Consider the following 20477-nt stretch of genomic DNA (forward strand, 5'->3'; position numbering starts at 1 on the left):
ATAGTGAACCGGCCTTTCACGGAATCCTGGTATGCGGCAACTAATCCGGTGTTTATACCACCGACCCACTGAAACCCCTTCCCGGGAAAGTCCCGGATCCACTCCATTGTATAGTCAGAGAAAGTGAAGCCAGAGACTTTGCAGGAGAGGCGCAGAGAGTCTCCGGGCTTCTTCACATCCCCTCCGGACTCCACCAGGCTGATCTGGGACCGGGCACCTGGGAACACAGACCGGTTATAAATACCAGTAGAAAAAGAGCAAGATTTGTGTTAACTCTGCCGGTTATTCAGAGGAAGAAAATACCTCCCAAAGCCGCTACAGCAGCATTACTAGGATCCAAAGTCTCATTGTCTCTGTGCTGGAGGGAAAATTCTCCGGGGACTGGCTGGTCTCTGCCCAGACCCAGGGAGCTGCGGATTCTCCCTGCAGGTGCAGCCTGGGCAGAGGGAGGGACAGATTTAAGCAGGACACTGACTCCCTCATTTGCATACCCCGCCTTACAAGAGCCCCGCGCTGCTCCTGCCAAGGTTCTGAGAGACTCGCCCCAGGGTTCCGGGTGCAGGAGTCAAACTGCCCCAGCCTGGGTGTCTGTGCAGCGCCGGGCACGGGGCGCTGGGACCCTCCTGACACTTTGGGACCTGCATGAACGAGCAGCTCCCTGCAGTGACTGTGTCTGCTCACACAGGGACTGAGGGGCTGGTGACACTCAAGTGATGGAGGGGAGAGGAAAGTCATCTGTGGACTCTCTTCCCCTCCCCCCCTCCGCCATGCTCTGAGGGGCCAGGCAGAGCCGGTCCCTGGCTCAGTGTGGGGGTGGGGCTGTGCCCCAGGGAGCCATTGGCCTGGGAAACAGCTGGGGAGGGCAGATTTCCCGCAGAGCTGGGAGCCGGAAGCCCCTTTCCCTCCCCTGCAAACCAGCCCGGATTCTGGCCGGGTTGAAGCGCTCCCTGGCGCGTTTGACGCTTTTCCACGGAGTGTGAGGGGGGCTCGGTACACGGCCTAAGGGGTCTGTGAATCTTTAGCCTTCCAACTGCGGCTCCTGTGACGTGTATCGGGCACAGCTGAGACACCGACACAGCCCCGCAGCGGGCAGAGACGAGCGGTCACAGGTCTGAGCAAAGGGGAGGCGCTTTCTCTCTCTGCATAACAATCACTGAGGCAGATGAGGATGCGGCTGTCCGGGCCTGCGCGGTCAGGGGTTTGTGGACACCGGTCTCCCGCTCTCAGGCCGCAATCGCCCCACAGGGAGTTGGCCGTGGGGTGGGAGCCAATGTGAGAAAGGCCGGGCCGCCCTCGCTAGAGACAGAGGCCCGGGCCGGTCACCGCTAGGGACGCTAAAGTAGAATGAGCAGCAGCCAGCAGGCAAGACCCCAACCCTGCCCGCTCCGGCCCAGGGACCCCTGACCCCTCACCAATGGGATCGGATCCCGCATGCGCAGGGGTCTCTCCCTGAGCTTTTCCAACCCGCTGCGCTGGTCTCTGCCTCTAGGTCCCACAACCTGCCTCGGGACCAGCCCCGGAGAGAGTCAAGTGAGGCGGGGCCGCAGCTGGGCTGTTTATCCTTGTGCGAAGAATTTCGCATCGTGGGTTTTGGGCCTTGTGCTGAACCCCTCCCCCCCCATCCCCCACAGCTGAGGGGCTGGGTGTGGATCTCCACACGGATGGGGGCACCTTGATTGGTGGGTCTGCTCGGAAATCCCAGCCCTGACCCATCTCTCCAGCTGTCGCTGACGGGGGTTTGCTCGGGACCGGGGCCGTGTCTGCGCGGGGCCCAGCCCGCAGAGGGAGGTGACGCTGCCCGGGGGTCGCGGGGCTCCAGGCCCAGGGCAGAGGTTCCAGTCACAGAAGGTCCCGTGTCAAGGTTCCAAGAGCGTCTAGCACCGACCCCAGGAGGCTGTTGGGGGATGGGGGGGGGGGGCGAAGGTGGAAACAGAAACCGCGCGCTGCCCCTTCCCTCCCACCTAGTAAAAATGCAGCGCGTGCTTCGCTCTCCCTGGGCAGGTGTGGCGGCCAGTCGGGTACCCGGACCCTGCATTCCCTCTGCTACAAGATGATACTCGGTCAGCCAGTGGCACAGAGAGCGTGTATTGGTTCTGTGAGGTACAGCACAGCCCGGGCTCTATGTGGGGACAGGCAGCCTCAGACCCTGGGGGTGAGGATCCACCAGCTCCTGAGCCCCGAGCTCTCTGTTTAGTCTGTTCTCTCCATGTTTTCCCAGCCCAGAGTGACTCCTCTCCAAACCACACCCGTCCTTTGTTCGGACCCCTTTCCTCATCAGTGAGAACCTGTCGGGTCACTGCCTGCATGACATGAGGGTCTTCAGGGACCCTCCACCCCCTCTGCTGGGCGGTGCTTACAGACCCAGGTCAGCAGGGGTCATCCACAACCCAGAGCCCAAACGTAGGGACTAGACACCGAATAGACACCACCCCCACTGCATAACAACGGGTACATTACAGGCTGAGAGGCCGGAGAATCCCGTGCGAATCCTCCTCCCCTTTCTGGCTGCGTCCCTGCTGCGCTATGTGTGTGTCTCTCCAGGTGCAGCAACAGCGGGTGGTGAGCGCAGCTGCAGGGAGACCCGGTGTAATGGCGAGTTGGGGGGTCCCACATACTCCTGCAGCCCGTAGCAGCAAGAACAGACTCTGCCAGCCAGTAGAATAGAGAGGGGTTTATTGCTCCTCTAGGATACAGCACAGCATAGAGGTGATGAGGCTACAGGAGTCTGGGCCAGGATGCCTCAGACCCCTGGGGCTAGGGGGGGGGTCCATCACCCCCCTACGCCTCCAGCCCTCAGTCTAGGCTGTTTTCTTCATGTTCCCGAGCCAGCAACTGACCCTTCCCCAGTAACCTGGTGTTCGGCTGCATCTCCCTCCCTCCCTTCCTCTTTCCCACTGGGAAGCTCCTTGTTATCTGGTCAGACTGGGCCTGGGTGTCTGGGCTAATACACATGCCAGTAAGTCACCGGGAATCACACATCGCAGCGCAGGGGGACACCAGGTTACAGAGCAGAGAGCACCCCCCACTACGTTACATCTGGTTCTTGGAGGTGCCCCGGGAGACGGTGACCGAGCTCCGGAAGGAGGAGCTGTTCTCTGTGTGCCGGGTGGAACCGCCCTAATATCCCTGCCCCAGCCACTGCAGCCCTGTCCCGGGAGCTGCCGGCCCTCAAGGCGGAGGGCTGAGAACGACAGTGAAAGGGGTTTGCTGTTCCCAGCGTCTCTCTGAACTCGGTTTCGTTTCCATGCACGGAGCTTGGGCGCCCCCAGCGCCAAACGGCTTCGCTCATCGCTGCAGGGGGAGGTTTGTGTCTGGGCTCAGACCGGCTTCTCCTCACTGTGTCTCTCGCACAGTAATAGCGGGCGGTGTCCTCGGCCTTCAGGCCGGTCATTTGCAGGTGCAGCAGGTTGTTCGAGTTGTCCCTGGAGATGGTGAATCGGCCTTTCACGGCATCAAGATAGGATGTACTACTCCCACTCCAGCTGATGTAAGCGACCCACTCCAGCCCTTTCCCCGGAGCCTGCCGGACCCAGTGCATTGCGTAGTCGTCAAAGGTGAAGCCGGAGGCTTTGCAGGAGAGGCGCAGAGAGTCTCCGGGCTTCTTCATATCCCCTCCGGACTCCACCAGCTGCACCTGGGACCGGGCACCTGGGAATAAAGACCGGGTGTTAATACGGAGACTAAAGCAGCGATAACACAATATTATCCCAACTCTTCCCGTAGAAAATACCTCGCAAAGCGGCTACGGCGAAAAGCAAAAGGAGAAACTTTTTCATTTTCCTGCTATTCAGGGACCTTTGAGGGGACTGGCTGCTCCCTGCCCAGACACAGGGTCTGCGGATCGTCTGTGCTGGTGCAGCCTGGGCAGAGGGAGGGACAGATTTAAAGAGGACACGGCCTCTCTCATTTGCATAAGTCCAGCCTTATAAGAGACACGTTCCTTCCCCGGGTGATGTTTCCTAGCTTTACAGAGCGGGGCTCGGACGGGCCCTCAGGATGGGCGCGCAGTGCCTGGGAGGCGGATCCGGAAGATACTTTTTTTCCAAGTGAGAAGCGACGGGTTCGCCCCCCCTCCCGCCACAATGATACAAACCGGCCCATTGCAATACAGATGACGCCTAATTTAGGGCGGGGATTTCACAGGAGGCTCAGAGAAGCATCGAGCCCTGTCTCAGGGGGGAGCTCTTTGGAGTCCTTCGTGCTCCCGACCCCTCCGCAGCCCGGCCCTGCGTTCCCCTGCGCATCAGGCTCTGAGTGATTAGCCCCGCCCTGTTTTACACCCTTACCCACGTGACTGCCGCCATTGACCTGGGTGCCTGCTCTGCTTTGTGACGTCATCAATAGCTGAAGTGCGGGGCCTTTTACCTCCAGGGGGTGACGGCGTGAAATTGTGGGACCTTATTGCGGGCGGCCTGGGAGGTCTCAGTTCCGCCCCGTGACACCAGCTGAGCTGGAGGGAAACGAGACCCAGGTGGGCTGGGGAGGCGGAGCCAACGTACCAGACCCGGGTGGGGAGGGTGACTCAGAAGGGGATTCGCCCCGGATTGAAGTTCCCGGACGTGGCGAGGGATCGTTGCACCCAAGGTGAAACATTGTCCGGCAACGGAGGAGTTAACACGGGCGGGAGGTTTGTGTTACATGCACCCAAGTGCCGGGTCCGTTGCTCTATCCCGGAGCCTGTTTCTCTACTGCCCCCTGGCGGCTGCCGTGGGAAGAGCGATTCCACAGCCTGGGATTTTGCGCATCTGTCAAATTAGATGAATCAATTAAAGAGGCAACGTGTCTCATTTGTGCGCTGATTCCATTGTGATCCGAAAGCAGAATTCCAATCTGGATTCAACTTTTGTAGGCAATTTCCTCTTCTCTCAATGTCAAGGTTTGGTTGTGCCAGAAAAACGGGATGTGCCTGGATTTCGATTGTTTCCCAAAACCTGGAAAGGGAGGGGGCAGACACAGGAGGGATGTGACATTCACAGTCACCACTGGGGGCAGTGAGTGCAGGAGACAAATCCTGCAGTGTCAGGGGGAGGCCAGCTGGGGGCAGAGCTCACCATTTTGCCTGCCAGTAGCCCAGGTAAGTGGTCCCTGTGCCCCAAGCCCCTCCCCCAGCCCTTGGTCCCAGATCTGGATGGGGAGAGAAAGACCACCAGTCCGACAGCTGTGCCCCCTGCCTCCGAGCACCACCAGGCCAGGCATCACAGCCATGGCCCGCAGGACCCCCGGGCGGTGGAGTATCGAGGGGAAAGAATCAGCTGCCTGGTCTGAGCACAGGTTCTCGGTCATCAGTGAGGGGCTTAATTTTCATCAGCTCCTCTGGTCCGGGAGAGAGAGGTTTCGGGGACCCCGCTCGTGCGGACATAGGGTCAGTGTAGTCACAAGGTTGAACGAGGCTGGAACAGACAGAGGAGCAGGGCGAGCGGGGCCCCTCAGAGATCAGGACACACTCGGGGATGGATGCGAACAGCCCACACGCTCCTGTCGGACTAGGACCGGGGCGGGGCGATTGTCTGTCAGAGGAGAACACAGAGCGCAGGGACAGTCTGAGTCCCGGTTCTTTCTTCCCGGGAAATACAACACTGGTGTGGAGAAAGTAAATAAAGAAAAGTTATTTACTTGTTCCCACAACACAAGAGCTGCGGGTCACCAAATGAAATGAATAAGTAGCAGGTTTAAAATCAACAAAGTATTTCTTCCCTCAATGCACAGTCAGCTGGTGGAACTACTAGCCAGAGGATGCTGTGAAGATTAGGACTTTAACAGGGTTCAAAACTGAGTTAGATAAGTTCATAAAGGAAAGGTCCATCAATGGCTCTTAGCCAGGATGGGTGGGAATGGTGCCCCTGCCTCTTTTTGTCAGAAGCTGGGAACGGGTGACAGGGGGCGGTTCACTTCATGAGTACCTGGTCTATTCATTCCCTCTGGAGCACCTGGGATTGGCCCCTGCCAGAAGACAGGATACTGGGCTAGATGGACATTTGATTTGACCCAGGATAGTCATTATTATGGTCTTATATTACCTTCAAGGATTTGGGGGGGGGAGATTTCTCTCTTCCTGTACACTTGCACCATGGTTAATACAGCAGTGTCCTGATCTCAGCTGCAGCCCGAAATGCGGGCGATGTTCAAAGACCGGACATTCCCGCAGGGATCAGAGTGGGTAGAATGGTCCCAAGTTCACCTCCAGTCTGGCCCCTGCTTGTCAGCGTGAACCGACACTTGCTCAAGGTGAACTCGAGGCTCCTGCTCCCTGCGCGGACTGAGGAGCTGTGACGTAGTGGGGGTACCTGGCTGGTTTCTATGCTGCTGGCTCTGGGGGATCCCCCACTGGCTGCCGTGGGTACCACGACCCAGCAAAACAGGATGAGTCACTATGCAAACCAGTGGCCAGACACCCCCCATGGAGAGGAACAAAGGAAGGTGGAATGCTGCCTTGGCTGGGGGGCAGGGCGGGAAGTTAGGGAGTTGGTTGCTGGCTGTCGGAGGGCATGGAGGAGAGCCTAGGAGAAGGGGCTGGAGTTTAGGGGCCCAGTCTCCCCCATCTCAAGGGGGCCTGAGGCATCCTAGCCCAGTTCCTGTGACCAGACTACATCTGTGCTGCGCTGTGCTGGAGGAGCAATAAACCACCCTCAATTCCACTGGCTGGTGCAGTCTGTTTGTGCCATTTCGGGGTGCAGGAGACGGGGAACCCCCAACGCGCCGTCACAGGAGCCGACGGGGGTTCTGTGAGGTTCCAATCGGAGAGGCGGCCTCGGCTCCGAGAAGAGGGAGGGAAGAGCCAGCCCTGAGGAGGGGAAGGTTCTCCGAGCCAATAGCTGGTCCTTGCCTGGACACAGGGCTCTGGGAGCTGTGATCGCAGGGGCAGCCTGGACAGGGAAAGATTTAAACGGGCTGGTAGCGTAATGTACAAGTGTCCCTCTTTCTAAGGTACAAACATCTGTCATTGGTACTGGAATGACTGTGACTAAGGCTCTGAGCGGACTCGGTCTGGGTAAAGACAAACGTGCAGCGCCTAGCACAGCGCACCGGGGCCCGGACTGACATGTCCGAAAGGAGAGATTGCAGGGGGCCTTCTACGGCCCCAGTGTCCGAGACATGGTTCTAGCTTGGCTCGAAAGCCGCTGCGAGCAGAACAGAGTCTCGTTCGCTCAGAGAACGTTGGGTCAAGCCCTGCAGGAGAACACTTGTCTGGCGAGAACAGGAGGCAAATCAGAGGGAAGGGCCCTCAGAGGGGTGTGGATGCTGACGAGCTATCAGCTTCCACAACATCAACCTCCTCCCTTGAGCACTTCCAGGCTGTCTTTCTGGGTGATTGTTTTTATCTGTTGCTTGCAGGAGCTGCTTCTAATCATATTGCTTGTTGCCTCCGAGGGTCAAACACAAGACCATTGCTCCCCAAACAAAGAGAGAAAACTGTCACCTTTCACTAGACTGATCAGCATTTGGGAGGCAGGACACCGAGAAGTAGAAGAGCAAATCAGTGAGGTCACCTTGTGGCCGGCAAGATTCAGGGGCCGGGCCGTGTCACAGGAGCCCGTCTCCCAGCAGCTGCGCCTCGGCCTCGGCCTCAGGGCTTCAGCCCCGAGCCCAAGCGCAAAACCTCCAGCTGGGCGGGTGTCGCTCCCCTCCCGCCTCGACGCCGGCTGAGAGGGAGAAACACACGAGCCGCGCGGGTTCTTAGCCGCCTCCCTCCTATGGGACTGTTTGCTGCGCAAACCTCCTGGCCTGTCTCATGCCTCGCCTGGGAAGCCCGGCCGCGCCAGCTAAGACCCAGTCACAGCTCCTGAGGTTTCCCGTGCAGCCTTGGACTTGCATGGCTGCCGTGGTTTCTCTTTGAAAGGGACTCAGTCCCCCTTGGACAGGCGACTCGCCCGTGTGACTCCAAACAGCCAGCAGTCTGCAAACCTACAGCGGTGCGGTGGTTTGTTGTGAGCTGAAAGGAAATGGGCCGGGGGAGGGGGCCAATAAAACGGGGGGGGCCCAGGCGGGTGTGACGCAGCGTCGCGCTGTCCTGTCTCCTGTCAGGGGGGTTCCAGAGTCCGGCTGGACACAGAATGTCCCGCTGCTGGTTCCTCTGCCCCGGGCCAATAGCCCGTTGACAATGGGCAGCAGGGAAATCGCTGAAGGGAGGGGTGGGGTCTGTCTGTCCGCCAGTGTCTGTAACGCACCCTGTGACACAAGCAGATGGGAACAGACACACGAGTGTTTGATTCCGGGAGACTTTCTCTGACCTGTCCAGCAGCCAGGGCCATATTAGGAAGCGGAAATAGACCCAGAGCCTCAGATGCTTCTAAAGAACCACGTTCTCCTACCGGCTCGGAGCCAGGTCCCGCAGGGCCCACTCCCCACAGCGGGGCCAGATCGACACAAGTCCCCATCTGACCGAAGGCTGGAGATCAGCCATGTCCTATTTCAAAGCTGCTCCCCCTGTCACAGCCAGGGTCAGAGTTACCCAGCAGCCCAGCCAGGACAGGCTGCAGTCAATTCCAAACTGGTTCTCTGTGTGAATGGAAGGCAGCCTCTTTACCAGATCTAATCCGGATTAAGGATTTTGCTAGTTCCAACCCCAGATGCAGGAACTGGCACCTGTCAGGGACGGCTGAGTTAACACTGAGCCCTGCAAGAAGGGCAGAGGACTGGTCAGGATGGTCGCCCTACTGGGTCCTTCCAGTCCCATGACTCTATGTTCTGAGAAACGGGGGATTTAAATCAGGGAGTTCCCATTGCAGTATCCCCTGCGTGAAGGTGGGTGGGTTTGTGCTGCTCCGTGCCGGCGGGACCAATCCCTGTCCGTGTCCCTGTGGGGAGGGGCGAGGCTCAGGTCTCAGCTCTCCCTGCTGCTCTGGTTTCACTGCCATGCTCAGAATCCGCTTCCCCTGTTTGTGCCGGTCCCTGCACTGTGTCTGGCACAGAAATACGTGGCGGTGTCTGCAGCTGTCAGCGAGCTGAGCCGCAGATAATACTTGGTGCTGGAAGAATCCGCGGTGATGGCGATGCGGCCTTGCAGGGACGGGTTTTAGACTGTGATCCCGCTCCACCGTCCCACCCACTCCAGCCCCGGGCACGTTGCAGAAGCTCTTCCAGCGTTTGTGATACTTGTCTGAGTTACAATAGTTCTGGGATAGTGATAGAAATGTAGCCGTGTTAGTCTGGGGTAGTTGAAGTTGTCCTGCATTTTGCTTCAATAGTTCTTGGCGCCCTTTGGGTTCCTGTTTCCTCAGGGAGAAGGGACAGATTCTGATCCGTGTTTGCTGCGCTTCTCCCCTCCGCCTCCTCCCCAGCCTACCAAAGCCCAGACAAGACCAAGTATCTCCTGGGGAACGAGCCAGAACGTACCTGTCCAGGTGCCCCGAACCGGCAGATTCCTAAGCGCGTGTTGTTGCAATGACAGGGGGACATGGACATGCGGTTACTTCTCCGCACAAAGGCGGCGCCCGGAGCGGGATTTGAACCCACGGCTGAGTTCGGAGACCAGAACACCCATGAGGGGAAAGGCAGGCCCTGGAGTGGGCCGCTTTGTTACATCACTCGGCCGCCCTGAGAGCGCCCCGGGGCAGTTTCTTCCGACCTTCGTTTTCTTAAACGTTTGCGTTACTCGGGGGTGCCAACATCCAAGCTGGGTCCAGAGGTGAGTGGGGGCGGGGAGCTTGTAGCTTGGATCAGAACTTCCCAAGAAGGTGGGAGAAACACGCGGTTTTGGTCAGACCATTCTCCTGCCAGACAAGGAAAAAGCAAAGAAACAAAAACGAGCAACGAGCCCAGCCCCGCGGGGAAATAAACTGATGATACTTAAGATGAAAAACTTCCAAAGCGGAGCGAACACAATTCCTAGCGTTAAACATTAACCCTGCTTTATACACGGCCGGGAACAGTTCTTGGGGAATCTGTTTAACTGCATGGGTGCAAAATAGGTAAGAGTTACTCATGTCAGCTTAATTCCCTATCGCGGAAATAAGATTGTCTTTTTTTCAGCAATTATACCAGGGGAAAGCGCGCACGCAGTCCCCCACTACCACAAATTGTGCAGTCGAGTTTCCTCTATTTGAGGAAATCGCAGGGGTCAGCGCACCCGCAGTGCAATGGATGGGCCTAGTCCTGGGAAAACCACCTTCCTGAGCGTGGTATTTCCCCTGCCAGGTAAGTATAAACTCTTGTCCCAGAGCCCCCGCCAGCCCTCAAGCGCCCCGAACTCTCACATCACGGTGGCTCCCACCTGCACCTCCAAAAAACCCCGCCCGCACCGCTTCCCGCTGCTGCCAGCTGCCTCCCCCGCCCCCCCATTCCCCACCCAGAGCCCAGCTTGCAAATTAGGGACTCGCTCGTCAGCCTGCTCCTACTCCCACAATGCTTCTCGCGCGCACACATTTGCTCCGGGAGACCCTTGGCCCGCGGCCTCCTCTAAAATCTACCGGAGCCTGCCTAGGACACAGACGAGGCCGGGAGATGCCCAGAGGGGGAGTTTCTCCCGGGAGGGGTAGATGGGGCAGGAAGAGAGTCTGGTGTCTGCCCCAGAGACTGACAGAGGCTTTATGGGGGGATGGGTGTGATAAGCCCTTCAAGGAGGCGCGGGGGGGGGGGGGTAGTGACATCAGAAGGGCCTTTTGCAACTCCTCAGCTGAAGGCAGTTCGGGAGGCAGTGACGTCACAGTGAGCGCGTCACAACAGCCACGCGGGACAGGAGCCAGCTCAGAGCCCGTGGTGACTTGGCCACGGAACGAGAATTGATGGCCCCAGAGGCGGACGAGACTCTGTCGAGCCTTCTCGGTTCCCAAGGACGCGGTGTGCAGGGATGCGCGAGGGAACAGCGCTGCGGAGGGGCCGGTCGGGTCCCTGAGGGCAGCTCGACTGGAAGCAGGAGAGACAAGATAATAAGCGGGGGGTTCGAGCCCCGCGGACTCCTCTTCCCAGCTACCCGAGCGAGAGTGCCCAGGCCGGGTCTGTGTTTCTTTCCGCTGCCTGCTTGCCCCTAAGGAAATTCCCTTTTTCCTGGGGGCCCTTAGGAAGCAGCCTGGAGGCTCAAATCCACAGGACCGGGGCTGGCGGGAAGCGCTGCGGGGCCGGGAGCTGAGGGAGCCAAGGGAGGAGAGAGGGAGTCCCGGGGACACAGCAGCTGTAGAGAAGCGATAAGGGCCGAGCGCCTGGGACTGTCCCCGCTGCTGTAGGGGCCGGTGTCTCGCCGTCAGGGGCAATCAGAGCAGAGACAGACAGTGTCACTAGCGGCCAGTCCCCGAAACGCCCCTCCAGAGGCTGGGACTTCCCGCCCCGCGCGGCCGGAGCTGTGCGCTGCTGCCCTGTGACCGCTGCACGCTCGTCTGTCCATTACACTCCCAGACCGGTTGGGAATAGCCGACCCGCCTCTCTGCGCGCAGGGGGTGTTTAAGGGTTTTCTGGACAGTGCTTAGTGTTGTAGAATCGCGTAGGGAACATTAGCAAAAGCCAAACCCTCCCATCCGGTGTCCCTGGCCCGCCAGCGGGTTCCCAGCGGCGCTGACTTTGGGTACTTCGGAAGAAATAAAACTGGTTCCGAGGAGGTGGCCCAGTCATTGTGCTCTGCACACGTGGGTTCGACTTCTACTCTTTTGTAGTCCTGTAGACTAATATTGCACAAGACAAATATTACCGCAGATCTCCCTCAGCCAGTGACACTGCTGAGAGTAGAGTGTAATGTGCAGCCAGAGACCAAGAACTGGGCTGAAATGGAGAACTGTGTCCCGCACAGAGCTGGGGTTCAGCAAATTCCTCGATGCTTTCCTGAATGGAGGCCTGTCCCTGACCCCGATCCTGGTAGAAGCCTCGTGGTCCGGCCCCCATCTGGCCATAGGAGAGGATAGAGGGGGCATCACTCCCTGGCTACGTCTACACTCATTTTCCGGAAATGCTTTTAACGGAAAAGTTTTCCGTTATAAGCATTTTCGGAAAAAGCGTGTCTACATTGGCAGGATGCTTTTCTGGAAAAGCACTTTTTGCAGAAAAGCGTCCGTGGCCAGTCTAGACGTGCTTTTCCGCAAAAAAGCCCTGATCGTCATTTTCGCAATCGGGGCTTTTTTGCGGAAAAGAAATCTCTGCTGTCTACACGGGCCCTTTTCCGGAACAGTTTTCTGGAAAAGGACTTTTGTCCGAACGGGAGCAGCATAGTTTTTCCAGAAAAGCACTGATGATTTTACATTAGATCATCAGTGCTTTTCCGGAAATTCAAGGGGCCAGTGTCGACAGCTGGCAAGTTATTCCGGAAAAGCGGCTGATTTTCCGGAATAAGTGGCCAGTCTAGACACAGCCCCTCTGTAGCGATAATAACAGGGGAAGCAGAATAGGCCACCATTTGGCCACAGTGATCCTGCCCCAACGTCTCGTCCAGCCGGAAGGAGAATGTCACTGAGCCCCAAGCCCTCACACACTATTTCCAACCCCCCTCAGCCATGTGCCCCTCCCCCCCATGTCCCCGGCTCCCTGCCCTCAGCCCCTCATACTCTTCAATTCTGTGGCATGCACCCCCATGTTCTCAGCTCCTGCCCTGAGCGCCTCATACCCCTCAGCCTTGTGTCTCTGCATGCACAACACTTAAGTTTCTTATAGCTATCATTGTAACGTGGACCCCTCCACCTAAGAAGTGGAACCCTCCCAAAAGAGCCGGCATCTTTGGTTGAGTCCATATAGTCTCCCCCAAGAGTTTACCAATACATTTGACACAACAGATTTCACAATCCTTATTATCTGTGAATCTGTTAATCTGAATCTGCATAAACAACCAGAAATCCTGTGGCACCTTATAGACTAACTGATTTATTGGAGCACAAGCTTTCGTGGGCAAAAGACCCACTTTTGACCACTTTTCATCTTTTGCCCACGAAAGCTTGTGCTCCAATAAATCAGTTAGTCTATAAGGTGCCACAGGACTTCTCCTTATTTGCACATTTTCTGTAAGCATGGCTTTTGGACCTCCCTCTCTGGTCTATCAATTTGGTTTTGGTCATTGTGATTTTATTAAAATAAAATGAGGACACTAGTAGGAAACTGTTTTATTTCACTAACTACACATTTTCAGTTTTCATTTTTAAATAATTTTAAACAGTAAAAAAAAAATTAGAAAGTGCAAATGTGTAAAAGCCAACAAAAAAAGGGGGCAGCCAAAAAAAGTTTTGCTTGGGGTGGCAAGAAACCTAGAGCTGGCTCTGGCACAAACTGGCCCCACAATCGCTATTCCCATCTCTGCACTGACAGGTCCGATTGCAAACTCTCTGAGTGGGAGGGCCGCACAGGGGAGCAGCTCAAAAATGCCAAGGGGCGGGCCAGGGGTAGAACAGGATGTGACGGTGCGTTGGGGGTCCCCCGTCTCCTGCACCCCGAAATGGCACAAACAGACTGCACCAGCCAGTGGAATTGAGGGTGGTTTATTGCTCCTCCAGCACAGCGCAGCACAGATGTAATCTGGTTACAGGAACTGGGCTAGGATGCCTCAGGCCCCCTTGAGATGGGGGAGACTGGGCCCCTAAACTCCAGCCCCTTCCCCTAGGCTCTCCTCCATGCCCTCCGACAGCCAGCAACCAACTCCCTCACTTCCAGCCCTGCCCCCCAGCCAAGGCAGCATTCCACCTTCCTTTGTTCCTCTCCATGGGGGGTGTCTGGCCACTGGTTTGCATAGTGACTCATCCTCTTTTGCTGGGTCGTGGTACCCACGGCAGCCAGTGGGGGTTCCCCCAGAGCCAGCAGCATAGAAACCAGCCAGGTACCCCCACTACGTCACAGTTCTTCCCCCTCCGAGAGCGAACTGAGCAGGGTCACTCCGCTCGTGACCTAGGGAAGTTCGGGTCCTCTGCGTGGGAACCCGCCCTGGGGACATGGGTGCTCCCCTTGACTCGGGCCGGCCGTGGCGAGGCCCCACATGAATTGGCTTCCCTCTGTCCACTCGCCGCCCCGCTCCAGGGCGACTGGCACAGGCCTGTCCTCGGGGGTCACACCCACCCTTCCGCTGGCCTTGATCTCTGGCCAGGGTCTCTCGGGCCGGGGCCATGAGCCCAGCGAGCCTTCTCTGGACAGCCAGGGTGGCTCCCACACCCGACGCTCCATCCAGGGAGGTCTTCCCCTCCCATAACTCTCTCAGCAAGCCCAGAGGGTCCTCTATCTGGGGTAGAGACCCCCAAGCCGCTTTCCTCCTGTCTTGGGCCTTCCCGCCCCTCTGGCAGGAGTCACAGGACCGGCAGTACCGCTGCACGGCCGTAAAGATTCCCGGCCAGTAGAAGTGCTGGAGCAGCCTCAGCCGGGTGCTCCGGATCCCCCGGTGGCCCCCAACGGGGACATCGTGGGCCAAATACAGCAGCTTGAGGCGATACTTTCGGGGGACGACCAGCTGCCGCTGGACCCCCCATGCCCTCACCTTCCTGGGGGGGAGCCACTCACGGAACAGGAGCCCACGCTCCCGCAGGAATCTCTCCTGGCCACCTCTCCCCCGGGGCTGAGCTGCATGGAGGCCAGCCTGGTCCCTCAGCCTCTGCAAGGAGGGGTCTGCCTGCACCTCAGCCTGGAATTCAGCTGCTGAGGCAGGGATCGGGACCTGTCCCCCACCTCTGCCTAGGTCCGGAGTCCCAGCCTGGCTGGACCCCGTGTCCACTGGGATGGGACCCTGAGGACGCTGCCAGGAGTCCTTCCCTGGACCCACGTTGTCAGCCCCCCGCTGGCTCTGGCTCCGGGTAGTGACTAGAGCCCGCTGGGATTCATGGGGCCACTCCTCTAGGTCATTCCCCATCAGCACCTCGGTGGGCAAGTGCGGGTGCACCCCCACTTCCTTGAGGCCTTCCTTGGCCCCCCATTTCAGATGCACCCGGGCTACCGGCACCTTAAACGGGGACCCGTCTATGCCCTTCAGGGTCAGCTGGCTGTGGGGTAGTATCCGCTCTGGGGCCACTATGTCGGATCGCGCCAGAGTCACCTCCGCCCCCGTGTCCCAGAAGCCCGTCACCTTCCTACCATCCACCTCCAGGGGTATGAGGCACTCGCTCCGCAGGGGCCGTCCTGCCCCCACCCGGTACACGGAGAAATCCGCCTCCTGAGAATCAGACCTCCCAGGGGAGGTGCACTGAGCATCCTTCCCCTCTCTCTCAGCTGAGGTTTGCCTGCCAGCCCCTGCCTCTGGGGCAGCCTGCCCTTCCTCCCGCCCCAGCCAGTTAACCCTGGAAAGTCCCCGGTCCTGGGACCTGGTGCACTGAGCCCTCTTGTGGCCTTTTTGCCCACAGCGATGGCAAGTTAGGCTTTGGGCTGTCTCTGTCCAGGCCCTGGCTGGTTCTCTGGGGCGCAGACGACCTGTTCCTTGGTCTCGCCCCGTAGTTGACTCCCTCCATCGCTCAGCCGAGATCCGGTCTCTGCGCGGTTCCCTCTCTCTCCGGGACTCCCGTTCACACCCGGACCGGCTCTCCGTGAACTCATCTGCCAGTCTCCCGGCCTCCTGGGGGTTCTCTGGTCTCCGGTCCTTGAGCCACAGCCTCAGTTTGGGTGGGCACGCTTCATAGAACTGCTCCATCATGACCAGCTTGAGCAGCTCCTCTGCGGTCTGGGCTCCGACTCCAGACACCCACTTGCGGCAGTATTGCGCCAGGCGGGAGGCCAGGTCCACATAGGTCTCCCGTGGCCCTTTCTGTACCCCCCGGAACTTCTTCCTGTACATCTCGGGGGTCAGCCCGAACTTGTGCAGCAGGGCCTCCTTGACTCGGTTGTAATCCCCTGGCTGTAGGTCCTCCAGCTGACTGAGCACTCCGGCCGCCTCCTGGCTCAGTGCGGGGATGAGCTCCTGCAGCCAGTCAGCTGGGGGAACCCGTTGCAGTCCACAGGCCCTCTCAAAGGTACTGAGGAACCCGTCTATGTCACCCATGTCCTTCAATTGGGCCACCATGGGCCTCTCCAAGCATCTGGCAGTCCTGGGACCCTGGGGCCCATCCGCACTTGGCGCAGCCGGTGCCCCGCCGGTTCTCCGCTCTGCCATGGCCAGCTCATGCTGCCGCTGCCTCTCTCGAACTTGGCGCTCCCTCTCTCGGTCCTGGCGCTCCTTCTCTCGGTCCTCTACTTCCAATTCCCTGATCCGCAGCTGGATCTCCAGGCGCCGCAGCTCCGCTGGGCTGTCCCCTGCCCTAGATGGGCTACGGCTTGCAGGCCTCCCGGGAGACGCTGTCTCATCTCTCCGTTGGGTTCCAGCGCTCCTCCCCCTCTCTGAGCCTGACACACTCTCAGGGGGGGTCTGGCTGCTTCCCCTGGGGACAAGATCCTGGCCCTGTGGCTGGTCATTATCTTCCAGCTGGGCAATCAGCTGGGCCTTGGTTGCTTTCTGCACAGGCAAGCCCCTCTCTCTGCACAGCCCCACCAGCTCTGCCTTCAAGAGTCGGGCGTAGGCCATCTGCCCGCTGGGCCCCTCGGTGCAGACTCACCAGTCTAGTGCTGCAGCGCCCCACGATTCCCAGGAACCGCTTCGCTCTGTCTCCAGCACGCCTGGCTCCAGGGCTCTTGCTTCTACAGCGCCTTGTCGCTCGCCGCTGGAAGCTCCATCCACGGGGTGCAGTGCATCCCACTCCTGGCACCAGTGTGACGGCGCGTTGGGGGTCCCCCGTCTCCTGCACCCCGAAATGGCACAAACAGACTGCACCAGCCAGTGGAATTGAGGGTGGTTTATTGCTCCTCCAGCACAGCGCAGCACAGATGTAATCTGGTTACAGGAACTGGGCTAGGATGCCTCAGGCCCCCTTGAGATGGGGGAGACTGGGCCCCTAAACTCCAGCCCCTTCCCCTAGGCTCTCCTCCATGCCCTCCGACAGCCAGCAACCAACTCCCTCACTTCCAGCCCTGCCCCCCAGCCAAGGCAGCATTCCACCTTCCTTTGTTCCTCTCCATGGGGGGTGTCTGGCCACTGGTTTGCATAGTGACTCATCCTCTTTTGCTGGGTCGTGGTACCCACGGCAGCCAGTGGGGGTTCCCCCAGAGCCAGCAGCATAGAAACCAGCCAGGTACCCCCACTACGTCACACAGGAGCCCTGCAAGGCAGCGGTGGTGTGGCAGTGACATCACAAGGGACTTTTGCAGCGCCTCACCTGATTGGTTAAAGGAAGCTTGTCAGACAGTGACCTGCCATGTCAGTGGGTCCATTAGGCCTTTGGGATCCCACAAACAAGAGACTTTATGATCACACATGTGGGCTCAAGGAGGAGATTTCACCTTCGCTAACTAAGTGGTTTAAGGCAGTTGTGTGTGTCACAGGAGGGAGCTGTCACTGACCTGACTGTAACCGTCCCATGAGCATTTCTAGGATATATTTGAGTTTCTTTTCTTGCTGTAGGGATGTAAAGGGGACACGCCTTTAAGGTTCCTCACTAGGGCAGCTGGCAGCGTTCAGGCCTCCACATCCCACCATCCCAGCTCAGATCTCCACGGGCACCTCCTGGTGCTGCGTTGGCCTCAGGCAAATCCCAAAAGCTCTGGTTGTGCTGCTCCCCACCCCCTCCCTGTGCCACAATGAGAAGGGGCGACTCGCCCAGCCGGGTCTCTGGCCCAGCTGGCGCGAGGTTAGAGGCACAAGCGCTGGTGCCCTGGAACTAAATGCTCTGCCTAGAGATCCCCAGAGTCCCCGTGCTCATGTGAGCTGGAGCGCGGGGGCAGCCCTCCCTGGAAATGCCCTTTCTCCCAGTCTGGAGAGGCTGCTAGCTCGGTGGGTTCTCTGTCTCCCAATCAGCACCGGGGCTGGAGCAGGGAGAAGGGATTTAACCCCCCTGCTCACAGGTACAAACTGCCCTTAATACCGCAATGAGGCAGCACGTGACCAGGCCGGGCTCTCCCGCCCACCGCTGCCCCCACCAGCCCTGCGGCGTGTGAACCTGAAGGTTGATTATCAAGGGGGGAAAGACCAAGCAGGGGACGTTCCATGGTGCGTCATGTGCCTCTAGAGACTCCAACATCCATCGGATTCCAGGCCGGGCACCAGGCCTGTGCTGTTCTCGTGCAGCTGGCCGGGTACTGCTGCTCCTGACCCGCAGGCTAGTGTCTTCTTGGGCCGGTCACGGGCAGCTTGCTGGGTTGGCTCTCGGCACAGAGCCGGCCAAAGGCACAGAGCACTCGACTGACCCCTGCACCTGTCTCTGAGCTCAGTCTCCCCAGCTCTTTTCATTTAGAGTAGCCACAAGTTCATGTCCCCTGCAGCCCGTTGGTACGTCCCTGGGGTATCAGCCATTGGTTCGATATATAATGGACCAAGGGTTTGGAAAAGGTCCCTGAGTCCCCGTTGCTCCCAGGGCTGTGACTCTGGTAGCGCATGACAAGAAGCTCCCAGACGCGAGTGGAAATAAAACCTTCTATTTGGTTGGCTTTGATTCTGGCCCTAACCCCGTCCATGCTGCAGCTATTCCATTTTCAACTAAGCAACCCAATGGGCCAGTATCTTGGAACCCTAAACTGAATACTGCACACAGATGTGGTTGCCTCATCGCAAAAAAGATCTATTGGCATTGGAAAAGGTAAAGAAAAGAGCAAAAAAAATGAGGCAGGGTTTGGAACGGGTCCCATATGAGAAGAGATTAAAAAGATCTTCATCTTAGAAAAGAGGAGATTAAGGGGGATACACTAGAGGTCTATAAAATCATGAGTGGTGTTGGAAAAGCAAATAAGGAAAAGTTATTTACTTATTCCCAAAGTATAAGAGCTAGGGGTCACCAAATGAAATTAATAGTCAGCAGGATTAAAAGGAAGAAAAGGAAGTTTTTCTTCATTCAGCACATAGTCAATCTCTGGAACTCCTTGCTAGAGGATATGGTCAAGGCTAGGACTTCAACAGGGTTCAAAAAAGAGCTAGATAGGTTCTTGGAGGTTAGGTCCATGAATGGCTATTAGCCAGGATGTGTAGGAATGGTGTCCCTAGCCTCTGTTTGTCTGGGAATGGGTGAAAGGAGTGGGATCAGTGAGGATTACCTCTTGTGTGCCCTCCCTCTGGGGCATCTGGTATTGACCACTGTTGGCAGACAGGATACTGGGCTAGATGGATATTTGGTCTGACCCAATGCGGGTGTTCTTAATTTCCTGCAAGCTTTGTACAGGGCCTCCTGGACCTCTCTGTTTCTCAGGGCGTAGATGAGTGGATTGACCAGGGGCGTCAGGATGGTGTAGGAGACAGAGAGAACTTTCTTGAAGTGGCTCAGGTGGTCGGTGGTTGGGAACATGTAGGCAATCAGGAGAGCTCCATAGTAAATGCTCACCACAATGAGGTGGGAGGAGCAGGTGGAAAAGGCTTTTTGCCTCCCGGTGGTGGAGGGGATTCTGAGGATGGTCCTGAGGATGCAAATGTAAGACGCCAAAGTGAGCAAGAAAGGGACCAGTGAGAAAATCAAGCACATTGAGAACGCCAACGTGTCCATCAGCAGAGGGTCATTGCAGGAGAGTTTTACAAGGGGAATAAAGTCACAAAAGAAATGGTCCATACCATTGGGGCCACAGAAGGTTAACTGGGATATTGGCACTGTCGTTATACTGCAAGCAAGCAAGCCACTTATCCAAGATCCCCCGGCAAGCTGTAGGCAAGACCTGCCACTCATCCGGGTGGTGTAGTGCAGTGGGTTGCATATGGCTAGATACCGGTCGTAGGACATCACCAATAGAAGGAAACATTCTGTGGCCTGCAGCACACAGAAGAAAGAATATTGTGTGAGACACCCAGTGAAGGAAATTGTCCTATCCCCAGTCAGTAGACCAGCCAGCAGCTGGGGCAGGAGAGTGGAGCTGTAGCAGATCTCCAAGCAGGACAAGTTGCCGAGGAAAAAGTACATGGGGGTGTGAAGGTGTCGATCAGCCACAACCAACACCACGACAAGGATGTTCCCAGCCATGGTCACCAGGTAGATCACGAGAAAGAGCAGGAAAAGAGGAACCTGTAGGCCAGGAAGATCCCCAAATCCCAGGAGGATGAATTCTGTGACAGACGTTTGGTTTCCTTGTCCCTGGGTTGCCATGGGGTGTGTCTGTGGGACAGAAACAGGGTCACTGGGAGCAATAACTATCATTCATTGCAAATATGGCAGCCTTTTCTTCATCGCCTCCCTCTGCCGGCCCTGGCACAGCAGTGGAGTGGGGAATGGAGATCAGGGAAGGGAATCACCATCTCTTGGTCCCGGGGGACAGGTTCCATATCTGAGCAGAGCGCAGGTGAAACATACAGTGTCTCTGCACCCTGGGGAGTGTCCCGAGAGCTGGTGCCGGGCACTCAAACCCTGCAGCGCTAGACTCGAGCAGAGGGTACACCCTGACAGATGCGACAGACACTGGGTCAGACAGTCACCCCCGTCACTGTCTGGTGGCTAAACACCAAATGAGTGAGGGGCCGTTCCACTGGGAGCTGGGCCAGGAGGGGATATTTGACAGGAAGCCCCAGCAGAGAAACCAACCAAGCAAATGGACCTGGGACTTGTAAGGGCCTGTGTGAGGGGCTTTCCTTTGCCCTGGCCCTGGTTCTGCTCCTTTACATA

General features: G+C 57.8%; 1 protein-coding gene and 1 non-coding gene across 2 annotated transcripts; both read right to left on the reverse strand.

Moving 5' to 3' along the window:
- Positions 1 to 9588: 9588 nt before the first annotated feature.
- On the reverse strand, positions 9589 to 19964 carry LOC149521129 (olfactory receptor 10A7-like). Its single transcript, XM_089774354.1, has 2 exons — positions 19016 to 19964; positions 9589 to 9710 (listed from the first exon to the last, which is right to left on the reverse strand). Exons 1-2 carry the CDS (start codon positions 19962 to 19964, stop codon positions 9589 to 9591), a joined length of 1071 nt encoding a protein of 356 aa, XP_089630480.1.
- On the reverse strand, positions 9979 to 10142 carry LOC142821391 (U1 spliceosomal RNA). Its single transcript, XR_012898165.2, has one exon. It is a non-coding gene; the product is annotated as a U1 spliceosomal RNA (small nuclear RNA).
- Positions 19965 to 20477: the final 513 nt, after the last annotated feature.

Source organism: Pelodiscus sinensis, chromosome 30 (assembly GCF_052426305.1).
Source record: "Pelodiscus sinensis isolate ZL-2025 chromosome 30, ASM5242630v1, whole genome shotgun sequence".
Taxonomy (NCBI): domain Eukaryota; kingdom Metazoa; phylum Chordata; order Testudines; family Trionychidae; genus Pelodiscus; species Pelodiscus sinensis.

Coding starts and splice junctions, on each gene's coding strand:
- LOC149521129 (XM_089774354.1), bottom strand. CDS start 19,964: ATGGCAACCCAGGGACAAGGAAACCAAACGTCTGTCACAGAATTCATC. Junction 9,711..19,015: donor ATTAAGAACACCCGCATTGG/GTCAGACCAAAT, acceptor CTTGTCTGGCAG/GAGAATGGTCTGACCAAAAC.